The 14,936-nt window shown below is 36.8% G+C and overlaps 1 protein-coding gene across 8 annotated transcripts in view; it reads left to right on the forward strand.

The window, feature by feature from the left end:
- CUL2 (cullin 2) overlaps positions 1-14,936 on the forward strand; it is a 49,329-nt gene that overhangs the window by 12,531 nt on the left and 21,862 nt on the right. For 4 of the 8 annotated variants that reach the window (XM_040547790.1, XM_040547789.1, XM_040547791.1 and 1 more), the window contains exons 5-7: positions 4,929-5,034; positions 9,158-9,240; positions 11,896-11,982. In XM_040547790.1, the coding sequence (XP_040403724.1) occupies positions 4,929-5,034; positions 9,158-9,240; positions 11,896-11,982 (276 nt within the window). The remainder of the gene's footprint in view (positions 1-4,928; positions 5,035-9,157; positions 9,241-11,895; positions 11,983-14,936) is intronic. The other 4 variants (XM_040547793.1, XM_040547797.1, XM_040547794.1 and 1 more) reach the window with 1 other exon arrangement.

The following is a 14,936-nucleotide window of genomic DNA, read 5'->3' on the forward strand; positions in this document are numbered from 1 at the left end:
TCTGACAGGTCAGCCGCCTTGTAGTCCATGATCCAGCCCCTTCTTGCGTGGTTACAATGATACTATAAAAGACTTTGTGGATAGCTACACCAAAGGTAAATGAAATCCACTGCTCTCCCCTCATCCACAGTCCCATTTCATCATATTTCAAGTTACTCAGGCGTAATTTGCAATTGGTAAATCAGTGCTAGCTGTTCCCAGTTGCTTTCTTATCTTGTAACTAGAAATAACTTTCAAGCGTTCTCTGCTATTTTCCCAGGGACTGAGATGTGACTTTGGTGAGTTCCCCAGATGCTCCTGCCTTTTTTTTTTTAATCATTAGGTGTCCCCTGATTGTCGTAGACTTTCAGACATGATACAGCGTGGCCTTGCAGTGGTGTTCCCTAGCTCCCTCAGGACATTCCTTTACACCCCCTTTGCTATCACAGACTTAGTCATGTCGAACTTCTGTTTAAGTCCCTAGTTTGCTGTATTGCATTTCCAGCTCAAGAGGTAAAACCTCCTTAAGGAATGAGTGCAAGTAACCCTTTCTTTATATATAAAAGTTCGAATATTTTATTTTTAAAATTTGACTGTTTATTCTGTCACCAGTAGTAGGTGTTTCTGGTGTTTTTTTGACAGTTCTGTCAGGTTAACTGAAAAGTTAAAAAAAAAAAAAAAAAACTCTTTTTCCTTAGAAAAGAGTGTGTGAAGACTTTTTCAAGTGTTTTGTGGACTTTAGAATAATTTATGTTTAAAGAACCCTTCCCCACTTTTTGTTTTGTTGTTGACTGGGGTGACAGTCGAGATAAAAAAAAAAAAATCTTCTTGGATCTTGGGGATTTTGCTTTTTTCAAAAGGCAGAAATATCAAGAATGAAATTTTTGGTTTTAAGCATAAGTGCATATGAAAGCGCATGCAAATCATCGAAAGCATTAATAAGATTGCTATGTGCTGTTGTACAGTAATGTACCCCTTTATAATTTTGTCATGTACTTAGTAAATGTGTATGCCTATATGTTCAGTAGCTTGCAAAGCAGTTTATTTGTTAAATAAATAAATCATTCTTCTGAAACTATCTATAATAATTAGGACTAATTAGTTATGGTTTTAATTGCCTCCTATGCCTCAGAACAGTGGATGGTATTGTCATGTAGGCTCTTTATCCATTTATCCATGAGCACTTGCAACAACCTGTGAAAACTGTTCACATTGTTGCACTTCTGATGCAAATTTCTTAAAGCAATTTCCTCAGCACTTGATTGAGTTTATTCTGCTGAGCTCATATGCCATTTTGAGGATCAGTATAGAAAACAATTCTTGAAGTAGCTGCTTGTCTTATTTGCCAGTTATATGTGAAAACTAGGATTGGTACTTTAAACTGAAAACGGAGAGATTGAGCTAGAACTATTTTCTTTGTTTGTAATTTAGAGGAACGATTGACAATTGGTCATAAATAGTATTTCATTGTCAATTAACATGTTTTTCCTTGCACAGATTTTACTTATTTTGCACCCTAGAGGATGCTGCTTAAGGTTAAAATATGTAATATGTAAGTGGGGGCAAGTTTGGAGGAAAAAAAAATCCAATACTCAAAAGTTTCTTCCATATGTTTGGAGAGCTTTTGGGGAGGAAATAACCTGAACAGGAAGGGTTCGCTCTTTTTGCTTAAAGAGGTATGGTACTTCTAGAAATGTGTTGTTCTGTGGTGTCCTGTCATGGATGGACAAAGATTTAATGAAGGTAAACTTTTTCGGATTTATGATGGAGAACATAGAAAATTACCTGTCTCAAGACAACTCCTTGTACAGTCTTGGGTTTATTATATTCGGGCTAAATTTCACAACATCTATTTTGCCAATGCTAATATTTGTTTCTTATCCAGGAGTGTGCAATTCAAATCACTAAACCCACATAACATGTTTAAAGAAAAAATACGTATGTTCAACTAATCCTTCTGACAAGGCTTTGCAAAGTCTGTCTCCGCAAGGACATTGCGTGTTATTGTGATTTGGAAACATTGATTTGGGAATGTGGTCGCTGTATTTAGAACAGGGATCTCTGGATAGATTGTTGCCCTTGGTTGATCTAAAAATACCAAATACGTGAAAGTTCCCTTGTAACCTGGCAGTCTGTCCCAGTAATTAGATACCCTTCTAATTGTTAAATTAATGTTTGCAGTTTAATTTTTTGCTAAAATTCTTGAAGGACTTATCTGTTGAATTATCGGGTGCCTTTAATCTGAAAAATTTTGCCCCAAAATGTGTGTGTATTTACTGGACACTTTCCTGACATTAACTGGTAATTCAGATGGAACACTGGCTTTCAGTATTCCACTGTCAAATAGGTGATGGTTTTAAATGACTCCTGTAACACTTTTGCAACTGTTTTAACCTTTTTCTGGAGTGAAATATTTCAGAGGCTGTGTTTTGAGGTTTGGGTACTGAAAAGTATATTGCTTCACTAACACTGTGAAAGGAAACAAACCTTAAAGCTTTTTTGTTCTTTTGTTTTGTTTTTACATTTTTCCTCATTAGATAATATAGCATAAGCCTGCATAGGTGTACTCTCAAATAATTGAGCCTGAGCTGTGTGGTCAGGTACTCCAAATTTTCACCTGAAAGTTGTATCTCAATAGCAGTAAGAGTCTGTGTGTATTTTCTGCTATTATCAATTCGTACCCAATCCTTGTCTCCGAAGTAAGTTACTGATGAACCTCATGGGTTGTCTTCTACAAGTAAGAAATGCAGATTAAGTATTTCGAGTAGTTATTCAAGGTGAAAAATGGCTTATCACTTCAGTGGAGAGGATGATGTGAGATTATACTGTTTGCACATCTTTTTCAGTTATTTGCTTGTGCTGGGAGCTGATGGTGAGATAAGTGGAAGGGAAATACAGGCATGTTTGTTCTCAGTATTTCTGAGCTCTTCTCGAAAGAGTGGTTCTGCCTGTCTGCTTCTTTCCACCTCTTTTTTTGTTGAATTGGATAGGTCTGCAAAGAAGTACTTCGTCTTGGTTAAACTTGTCTATTTACTTGTGGTTACACTAGTTTTAAGTTTAATCAATTGCCTGGTCTGAGATCGTTGAGAAGGCATGTGCTGTGAATAGGGAGAGCATAGGACTTTTTCCTTTTAAGCTAGCTAAAAAAGCAAGTAGTATGGTACCGGCTGACTTTCCCTCATGTCAACAAAAATGAGGAACGTGCCTGCTTAAAGCCTACTAAGGCCTAACTGTTCTGCATGTCCACACACGTTTTACATGAAGTGGTGGGACTGGAGCCTTCCACAGAGACTAGTACTTGAAAATTTATGATGATGATTGATGGTAGCAGTGTGGGTTTTGGTACTCTGTGGGGTCTGAAAGTAGATTAGCCCACTGTTTTCCAGTTTGTCACCACTGCAGTATCACCAGTCTTCATTCTTTGTATGCTGGCGGCCTAAATTCTTTCAAGTTTGGAGGTTTCTGTAGTGTGTTTCTCCTTGTCTTTCTTGCTCGTCGTTTACCTTCCTACCCAAAGCGTTCAGACACCACTAGCCTGATACAGCCTCTGAAGTCAGCATCCCTTAAAAGTGCTTTGGTAATTGGGCTCTCTTCAGTGTCTGAAACCAGGCAGCTCAGAACTACTAGATGGGTATGACATTTTAAGTTTTCTTAGTTAGCTCATTTAAGCAAGAACATAAATATTTTAAGTGTAGTTATGAGAAATGATATTAGAAAATTCTAATACCATTTCTAATTCTAATTAGAAAATCTGCAGGAGAGGGAGAACGGTTCTATTTGAAAATGCTACTGTATTCCTTTTTGAGGAGTATTGAGAATTAAGATGGATGTTTTATCAGGTCTTATGCAAAAGCCATTTTCTGTTCTTTCTAAAAACTATGCATATGATAATAAATATTGAATCCTAAAATAAAAAATAACTTTAAAAGGCATTTATAACATTTCTTCTATACAACTGTTCATGAGGTTAATTTATGCACATTCTTCTCTTCTCTTTAAAATCTGTGATACAGCTATTTGCTAGTTGCAGTTACCATAATCTGAGTGAGGGATGTTACCTAACAAATTGACCGTGTTAAAATTGACATTATTTTTGGATTGCTTCCCAGAAAAAAAATCAAAATACTGAAAGGAGTATTTCTATAGCACGTATCTATGGCAAGTGAATGTGCATGAGTCTTAATCTCTGAATTGTCCACGTAGTTCCACTATAAGAAGGATTTCATCTCAGAATGACAGGCATTTTTTCTCAGCAGATTTTGTTGCTGAGTACTACTGGAAGGGCCATTTAGATTCCTCTAAAGTGCTTCGAGTTCACCTTTGTCAACAAAACAGTTTGAATTCAGCATACATGTTAAGAACATAATTTTGAACACTAGCGGGAAAACAAATGCAAATTGAATTAATTTAGCCTGTCAGTCTTTTATTCTAGATTATAGTTCATTGTACGTTGTGCTATGTGTTGCCTTGGCTGAGGCAATGGAGTTTTCAATAATTCAATGTAACTTTCAAGTGGTTCTCATAATCATTGATTTTTAGGATGTAGCTTTTGTCGTTATAAGCATTCCCCTTTGGGATGCTGGAGCTAGCCAAGATTGTGTAAACTATGTATTTTTCCGAAGTAGAAAATGCATTCTTAATTTAAATAGATGATGACGTCTGTGGAGTAGTAAAAATAATAATAATTGCATAAATTATTGTACCTGAAGTACAGTGAAACAGACGGTGGTTTAGACTGAGAGCAATGCAAAGTAATAAGCAGAATAGGTAGAAAACACATTTTACTTTAAAAAAGAGGGGGGGGAGGGCAAAAAAACTAAATATGATACTTGGGAACTTTCTTCTACACTTTCTGTGGATTTCAGATATTCCAGAATTCCAAATTTATTTTTAAAAACTAATAGCTCAATTTTTTCCATATTTTGATTAGAATGTGTTTATTTGTACAGGTACCTCAATACACAGTTTATTAAGAAGAACAAATTGACAGAAGCTGATCTTCAGTATGGCTATGGAGGGGTGGATATGAACGAACCATTGATGGAAATAGGAGAGGTAGGTATCTCCGAATATCAACTGCATTCAGCTGCACTACAAGCACAGCTTGGTCCTTTCAAAGTTTGACTTCTGTGTGTCACAGAATCTGAATAATTAATTAAAGTAGAAGATACAAATATTGAATCCTATGGAAAATGAGAATACAGTTTTGATGTTTTATATATAAACACACAAGTGTGTAATGACTTATATGGTGGAGGGTAGAAAGCAAATGTGAAGATTGTTGCAGAACTTCAGTTCAAAGTATTATGATACTTCTTATTGGGGAAAATTGTTTTTTTCATGTGGCACTACTATCTAGAAAAAATTTTAAAGAGGCGATACTTTTGTTTGGGGAAATCTTTGAAATATTACTTTTAGGCTTATATTTCACGTTGTCGCAAAGTGCTACAGCTTTTTTGATAGTAGAGTCTTCAGCAATACTGTACGTCTTATTTTCCAGTGCAGGCTCTCTTGTGCTTCAGTTGTAACAATTCAGATTTTGGAAGAAAACATAGGCCTTCTGTGCGCTTAAATATCATGTAGGGAGGGCTTATCGTTAAAAAGAAATTGGAATAAACACAAGTGTGTTGACAACTACAGTTGGCTTATGTAAGTTGGAGAGTCTGAGGCTCATTTTTAGTTATCTGTAAAATGAAAAAAAAGTCAATAGTATGTTCTGAGATACCACCACACAGTGCAATTCAGCTTTGGGGAAGTGAAGTGTACATTGTTTCTGTCACTTCATGGCTACTGTTGCAGCCAAGGAGCCCTGAAATAAAAGAAAGTAAAATGAAAATTTCCCAGTAGAAAATTTCTTTCAGATTTTTCACAACAGAATATTTTTGTATGTCTTTAGGAAGACTTTGAAAACACCACTTGAGTATGAATTGGAACAAAACCACAGTCGAATAGAAACTTTAATTTTGAATACTTTTTTGTGTATCTGCTTGCTTTGCTTCTGTGACAAATACACAATGCTAGCTGGAGAATTAATTTTATTCTATTAACACTCAAAGTGGTGTGGTGGTTTTTCCTTTCCTCTCTACATTTATGGTTTTTCTCTAAAAAGGAAGCAAATATTTCTTCCTCTCTTGATTTGGAAAGCTAGAAACCTTTTTTTTTCTAATGTCAGAACTGGACCTGTAAGTTTTACTGTCCTTCTAGCTCTTAGATTTCATTGTTTTAAGTAGATCTCTGCTGTCTTAGTTAAGAGCAGAGAGAATGTGATGCATGAGGAAGCATCTTCTATCTTGATGACGATGACATTGCCAGTTGAAGTTGCTAATTCTTTGACAGATTATGGGTGGGCTGGAAAAAATACCAGCAACACGATACACTTCAAATCAAGGCAGTTTAGAAAAGGAAATACTTCTCTGGTCTACCTGTGCTGTCACCTGAGTTTTCTAATCAGTGTCATCTGTAAGAGCTTATCAGTGCTTGGAAGCGCGTAATTCTGTGGTATTTGTGCGGTCTTCAAAATGCACTACATATTTTTCATTATCTCCATAGGCTGAGATTTAATTGACTCCTCCACAATTGTTGGAGGTAGTCCTTAGCTCTGTGCAAATGACTATGTTAGTTCAGCTGCTTTTGGGACTGGGAATAGTTCTGGGCTATTCTGAGCTCCCTGGGGCTAGGAATTTGTGCTCTGCTCCATTCTGAAGTATCAACTGAAGAATGGTAGTAGCAATTCTGCATTTTGTCCATAGCTCTCTGCCCTAGGATATACTTACCAAAAAAGAATAAACAGCAGATAATTCATCTTTTGAGTATCTAGTTTTCCTCATATTTATGGAATCATGGGGGAGAGGAATGATGACACTTTTCTTCAAGCTTCCCAGCTTGGACAGTACAGTATATCTGTAGCTCATCGGTTCAGTAAGTTATGAGGAGAATCAAGGTTTTTAAGCTTCGCCAGACAGCCTATGGGTGTTGACAAAGGTGTTCTGGATGATGTCTAAAATTCTACTAACCAATTTTTTATCATCTCACTCCCCACTATTCTTTCCATTTCTCTTTACAAATGCTGTCTTTGTAAGTTGTAATAGTAGGAGGTAAATTTTGGGTCCTGTGGCAGTGAAGTTAGTCTTTGTTCGTTACTGATGTAGGAGTAGATTTATAGCAGTTACTCCTTTGCTCTGAAAAGCAGTGGAGTCCTACACACATAATTTAATGCACTTAAACTACTTAGGGCTGTTTTTGGTGAATTCAGTGCTCCAGAAATAAAACTGGTTCACATTTCTTGACCTGCAAGGCATTGGCCAAATGTATCAAGTCTTTGTTTTGAAAGCATTTTCTTTCATTGTGGTTCCTGTTTAGGATTCTGCCTTGTATTCATTGGATTACACTAGGGGCTTTGACAAAAGTCTATCTCCATTGTTTATCACTTTAGAGTGGACGGAAGTATCTCTTGAACATTTTTGGATGACTGAGATGATCTGTCCTTTATCTATCCAGGAACAAATGGGCGTATTTTATGTATAGATCTTTTCAGTCTCATGATGAAGTTACAAAAATAATATCCAGTATTTAGAATTTGTAGAAACAGAATTCTCTATGTGCATTGAAGTTTCTGTCTCAACATCACTGATATGGATTCATGAAACTTTGGGAGCTTTTCAATAGTCTTAAACAAGAGTACATGCCTGCTTAGTTCTTCTGGGGTATGTAACACTAGGAACATACGAGAGACTGTGGGAGTATGTATGAGATACGTATCGGCATGGCCTCAAACGTTTTATCATTCCAGAAGGTGTTCCAGACGTTCAGTAATTCTTGTACTAGGAAAACGGGATGAAATCAGTTTATGAAAGTAGTCTGGTAGTGCTTGCAAAATGAGATACTTTTTGTTAATATTTTATGAATACTTTATGAAGAGTATTGCTTTTTCTGAGTTGAGCTCATGTCAGTGACTTCAGAGTTCTGAGTTTTTAATGAGGGAGAGGGCTCAGGGGAGTCCTGAGCTAGAAGGTAGGTAGGCTGTCTTCTATTTTTTTCCTTCATCACGGGGAAACAAATTCTGGAAATTGGAGGAAACTGCCATGTTCTGTATTGTCAGTCTTAGGTGGAGAAGTAAGATCAATTCCTCTTTTCAAGGAGAAGAAGGTCTCCTGAACTGATAGACCAGGTTGCTGGCTTGATATGTCTGTAGTTTGCTTGACAAGAAAATTCTAGCAGACAGCTTGAGGCTCTTACAAATTGGTCTTTGAAAGGAAGGTTTATTTTGCAGAGTGAATCAGATTGGATGCTTAGTGGCTAGATGCCTACTTTCAGTTAAGACATACCTCCCCAATATTTCAAGTTTAACAGCTAGGGAGCCGTTAGTTGTGTCAAAGGTTGTTTTAGCAGCAAACTGCCTCTGGCCTCACTGGTTTGGGGGAGTTCAGTCTTTCCCAGTTTACCACCTACTGGCAGGTGTTTTTAGAAGTCTCAAATATGTGGGGGTCTTTCCCCCACATACCAGGGATCACGTTATCCCCTTTGGACTTCACATCTGATTTTTGACTGCCCTGTTGCAAAAACTCATATGAACAATTGCAGCCATGTTTATAAAAATGGCGTGTTTTGGGAGTGATTACTATATCCACAAGAGCTTGAAATATTCAAGACAGTTTGATCCTTGTAGTGATATGTTAAGGACAGGGTCACAGATTTATCTGGAATTCTTGTGAAAATAATTTGAATTCCATTTAATCAAATACTGGCTTGTAAGTGGTTTTGCTTAAGTTGTATGCATCTTAATTTGGAGGTGCTGTGTTGGATACAAGGGATCTGTATCTTTTATGCTACCTTCTTACAGATTGGCCAAGAGACATTCTGTTTTGTCAGCTGAGGATATTTGATACCATTTCTAGAAATACGGGTTATTGTTACAAAATGGGGTCTATTCTTGAGATTTGCAGGGCAAACATGGTGTTCTTCATTCATGTTTTCTCTATGCTTTATGCTAGTAATTGTGTGTCTGCACACATTTCAGATGTGGAAGGGGTGTCCAAACAAAGTCATTGGATATTCTCCTCTTCTTTTTAAGTTACTTATTTTTAAAATCCTGAATGGGGTATTGGGAGTTGTTATCTTTATTTTTCTTTGTATTTTTCTTTTTTTACTGATATAAACTTGTGGTGTTGTGTCCTGACAGCTAGCTCTTGATATGTGGAGAAAATTAATGATTGAGCCACTACAGGCCATCCTTATTCGGATGCTCCTCCGAGAAATCAAAAAGTGAGTCCTTATTTTTTTGTTTTTACACAGTGGTGTGGTATTATCAGTACTACTGATACAGTAGGGGTATTATCGTACTACTTTCTTTTGAAAAGTCTAAGCACTTTGGCCAAACTGGTTTATGATTTAATTGAAGATATGTTCTTGCCTGATAATGCTGTTATATCAGTTTTTGTAAATGTAGCTATATGATTGCTGTTTGTGTATGTGGAAGAGGACTGAGAAGAAAGAAAACTTCATTTACTGTAACCCAAGTGTAACGACTTTTCTGTTTCAGCAACCTGTCTTAATAATAATGTGATTGGGGAATAGCTGGGATAAATCTCCAGGGCCCAAAGGATGTCTTTTGCCTTTTTCTCCATCTGATGCTGACTGCTTATGGTTTCTGTGCTGTCAGTAAACATAAGGTCTTATGCAAGGATTTGCCAAAGACAGAAAAGCTACGTTGCTTTGCCTGGGATTCAAAACAAATTCTTGCTTATCCGCAGCATCTGGGTTTCTGTTGCTCAGATGAGTGACTTTATTTAATGTTCTTGGTGATTTACATTAATTGTGAAATGGAAATAATTATTTTTGGACTTCAAGGGAATTTGTTTTATTTCGGAATCTTTGTTCCTTGACGTCCCTGGTAATTCCACGGTAGATATGGTTGTAGTATCCCCATTAAGTTCTTAGGGCTTTTTAAGTTTTTTGATTTAAAACCTTTGTACCATTTAACTCCTGTAAGATCTTTTTATTTATAAATAACCAGAAATTTTGAAATCAGCTACAGATGCTGTGTGTAGTTGTAAGTTCTATCAGTTTCTACACTTTTACTGCTAGTTAGGTAGTTGCCTAATGACTGGGATATTTTTAAGGAATTGCATGCCTCAGTGACTCAGGTGACTAGGCTAATTATATAAACTGAAAGAATGAGCTAATTTGGCGGATTGAGATACCTTAGGATGCAGACTTGGTCAGCCAAAAAGCTGTATCCATAAAGCGTTGGAAGACTGATTTCAGTATTAATGTTTTTATTTTTTTCCTTTCTGAATTACGTTTCTGAAGACTCAGTAACTGGCAGGATGTTTCTCTCAGATGGTATTTCTGAAGCCAGGACCTATTTGCTTTTGGTTGTTGAACCGTGCTTTCTTTGTAACCAGTGCTTATATGGCTTCTTTCATATGTTTACCATAACAATTGTACTATGGGTTTATATTTACTAAATGAAGATTCCCTAATTGATGGTGAATAAAATTCTGCCTTTTTATGTCAAGCACAGTGACACTGAATGCTTGTTTTGGTCAATCTGTATATTTCACTTAGCGGTGGAAGCAGAAATCTATGTTAAAATCTTTTTAAACAAACATCTGATGCTGCTTAAAAGTAATGGTATATATTTACCTTGAGGCTAACTGTGGACCTTGCAAGGATGTTTAGGTCATTAGCTTCACAGGATGTTAGATCTTGAGACTGTAACATACTAATGTTATTTGTTAAACATTTTAAATGAAGCTTGAGTAATTGTCTACAGTAGTTGGGTCTGTAATTCCCCCCACACACACCTCTTTTTCTAAAAATATCCATCTAACTATCCGTATTAGTTTTGTTCTAGTTATTTTTTGATCTGTATATTATGTAATGAACTGTATAAGACAACTTAGTATTACAGCTGTTCTTCCTGATACCATGAAACAGGGGGATTGCTATTTGTATTCTGAAGATTGTCTTTGCATGTAACTGTAGTGCTGTTACTGTTCTTTGCTATTAGTCCACTGGTCGATGCAGGTTGCAAGAGACAATTTTGAAGTCTTTGTTGCAGATGGCTGTTAAATGTCTTTTAGTGTTGAGTTCAGCAAATCAGGGATTAATGTTTTTAAAGAAATGGATATCGATAAAGTGCATCTATCAGAGGCACAAGAATATACATGATTGTTATCTAAAATAAATAATAAAGTTAATAAAATTACTAATATATATACTTAAACTTATCCATCAGATGTCTTTAGTGTAGTACTAAAACATGCATGATTTAATTTATTAAAATTTATTTTACAGAGAAAATAGAATTTAAATAGATGGACAGTTGAACTTCTCATAACCAGAAGATTTTGCATAGAGTACAACAATACACAGAGTTAATAACCAACGAAGTAGTCAAATGGCTGTATATAAAAGTTTGTTTTAACTATATCTTTATTGTACCAGAAAAGATATGGAGAGCAAAGCCACAAGTTTTGCTTTCTGTTTTTATGAATGTATTGAACTGGAATTTAAAGGAAAAAGAAGAAATAAACACAAACTGACTAAATTCTTACACACACCTGCTTTTTAGAAGCTATAAACTTTACAATACCCATTAAAATACATTAAAATTAAACGCTCAGGGCATGTGAAAATGAAGAAGCACAAGTAGTGATTTGTGGTGCAACGGAACAAGGTCTAGTTTTAATATTTCTATGGATTGGCATGATGAATCAGTTCAGCAAAGACTTAGATGAGTGCAAGAGGGACCCAGAAGCCTGTGACGAAGCAAAAGGGAGTAGCGTTAGCCCCCTTGAACAGCAGAGAATTGTAAAAGCACTCAAGCTAGTCTTGTCTGACTGCACTTCTCTTAATACAGTTCTCTTAATACAGAGTTCTGAATATAACACACTTTCTTCCCCCTCCCTCTAGCCCAAGCACTCCTTCTACAAGGCAAGCTGAATATCAACTTACGCATTTTTGTTTCAACACAACAGGAAGCCGACAAGATCTCGAATTGTGAGAAAATTCATCTCTGAAATTCTTAAATAATTTGGAAATTATGCAGGTGCTAGCTCAAATGTTGGCGTGATTAGCACAGACTAACCAGGAGATGCTTCTCTACTAAACACAACTAACGCTTTTTCACTAACTGAACCTATTTCTCTCTAAGCTGATACAAATAATGTATCATTTGAAAGAAAATCTATTAGAAGTTAATAATTTCTTTTAAAGTGTTCCAAACAGGCTGTTCTGGTTCATGGCACATTCTGTAGTTTTAGATAGGCCATCGGTCTGACACAGCAGAACACTTGAATAATGGAATCTTCTTTTAATGAATATAGGATTTATTATTGTATGTTGACCTTTAAATATGTTCAGTATGGATATAATAGTACACTGTACAGTATGTGTTAAACTTCTACTGTTAGTTTTAGTCTTAAGGCTAAAGATGGGAGTTAATAAACAGCACAATTTCCTTGAGCTTTTGCTTTGTAGCAAAATTTTATTTTTTTTGCTTTGTAGCAAAAAAAAAATGTAGCTCCATTGATTCTGAAAAAGGGGACCATAGCAGCAGCAGAATTGGAGGAGCTTTTATTTCTGGTGCTTTATATTTAGCTTGATTTTCCCCACCAAACATTATTCTTTCATTTTTTTCCATCCTCCCACAATGTCTTCTGACATCCCTACTTCAAACTGTGTGGCAGCTGCTTCTGTAAAAATTCGCATCCGTACTGCCTGCTGACTACCACTACACAGAAACTATGCAGAATAAACATCCACCTCCTGGGTCACCAGTTTGTCTCATTCGAGTTCAGTACACACTCATTACTGCAACTTTTATAACAATAAAACTTGAAACTTCTGTAACAACTGAGACTTCTATCAAGTTTTGTTGAAACTACCCATTTGTTCTGTAAGTTTTCTTGAGAGCAGTTCAATAAATGTGAATAAAAACCTGAAGATGCTACCCAACTGACAAGAATGATACTTCGGAGACACATGCTGCTTGTCTGGGAAACTGTATGGCTGAAAATAGGTTCATCTGAAAGACAGGTTCATAATCAAGTTTATAACACAGTTCTGTCAATAAATTTTGCGACAACTTTGCTGTAGATGTATAGTGCTCACACACAGAGGAAACCTAGGTTAAACTGCTTAAAATTCTTTGAGTGTGGGGGAAAAGAATGGGGAGTGTTGGCATCTGTTAAGTACTTCTTGGCAATCGTTCTATTTTTTTTTTACTGCATTAAAACGTGATCTTAGTTAAACTATTAAAACTACAGCATTCTGAAGGAAAACTGCACAATTCTGAAGGCCTTGAAATCAGGTGAATCTAGCAGTGTGTAATTTTCCTGATACTAAGAATTTTGTTCCAAGTTTATCATTTGATTGGCAACCCCATCCTCACTACCACCCTATTCAACAGCAGATTATCAATTCTTTCTTTTTTTATTGTGTACACCCAGCTACCCCCATGGAAGGCCAGCTCTGCGTTGCAATCCTTTTCCTCTATTGCCTTTATGCTGTATGGCCTCTGTGTCTAAAGCTTGTCTTCTCCCTTGCAGCCCAGGCAAGAAGCTGCATCTGCTACCATTTTTTATTAAAAAACACAAAACTTTTTCTGATGGTACATTGCCCTTTGAATTCCCTAGTCCTGAGCTTTTACTGCCTCCTCTTCTCCAGCCTCTGCGTGAGCTAAGGTCTGTGAAGTGGCCTGTGAATCAAGCGGCGGGGAGCTGGTTCTTGCTCAGTTACAGTGCTGTATCACCCCTGGCTTTCCAGGTCCAGAAACCTGCATGCTGGAGGCAGGTTGCACCATCTCTTGGCAGAGGCCAGCTGTCCAACATGTTTAACTTCTGGTCCCATAGCTTCCTGCACTCGGTGACATTGTTCTGCATTCAGAGCTCATGTGTTGTGCAGCCTTACTGTGCTGCTGGCCACCTCCTGGATGGAACTGCTTCCAGGTCGTGGTCTAGTGTTACACTTCTCTTCTGTGAGGTGCTGCCACCTATGCATCACATAACCAGACTTAGTAGAGGAGTATTGGAAAGAACGTGGGATGTGATTACATGTACCCTAAAGCAGACCTCTTGTGCTGGTTCAGCTGCCAGAACCAAAGGAAACCTTCCTATCCCCCCAGGGAAAGAAAATTCTTTCTAGCCATCATGAGCTTAAATCTAAGGATCTTAGGATACGGCAGTATTTAGAAGTAATACGTGTAATCGATAATGTGAACATAGGAATATGGTGTGGTGTGTGTAACGCAATAACTGCTGCTGTGACTGCCCTGTTAAACCTCTCTAGGATGTCTCACGGGCATCCTCTGTATTTTTTTCATCAATTCTAAAATAAAGGCAAGGAAAGATGATTTCTCCATCGTTCCACCCGCTGCCTAGATGTGTGTATGTTAATGTTTGGATCTGAAGTGTTTATGCTGGCTTTGCTTTTTTCCCCCCTTTTAATTTTTAAGTCATTCCTGTAACTGACTCTCCTGAGCCAACAAGTTTCCAATAGAGAACTGATTTTCTCTTTTCAGTGCAGTCTCAGTAAAGTTCTTATATCTACAATTATATATCTGTATATATGTATTTAAAAATGGAAAGCATTTGAAATTACAGCTTTGGATGTTTGCCTGTAAATATACTTTTTTAAAAGTGGTATTTTAGTCCTATCTACAAGTAGGAGTTAAGGAATACTTTTTTTTGGCAAAGTATATGTGAAAGGTAGTCTTTTTTAGAACAGTTCATGTTTCAGGAGTACCTCTGCTGCTCTGAGTGGGTCTGTTATTTCCAGTCTTTGCAAAGGAATGAACACTGCTAGTTGCAGTGCAAAACACTTTTTTTTATTACTTTTGTTTTCAACTGAATGGAACTAAAGGGTATGTTTACTTTATTTGAGCCCACTCGCTTGAAGCTAAGAAATTGACTGGAAAATGCAAGGTTTTCTTTTCCAACATATGAGTAAAGATT

This window comes from Cygnus olor, chromosome 2 (genome assembly GCF_009769625.2).
Source record: "Cygnus olor isolate bCygOlo1 chromosome 2, bCygOlo1.pri.v2, whole genome shotgun sequence".
Taxonomy (NCBI): Eukaryota; Metazoa; Chordata; class Aves; order Anseriformes; family Anatidae; genus Cygnus; species Cygnus olor.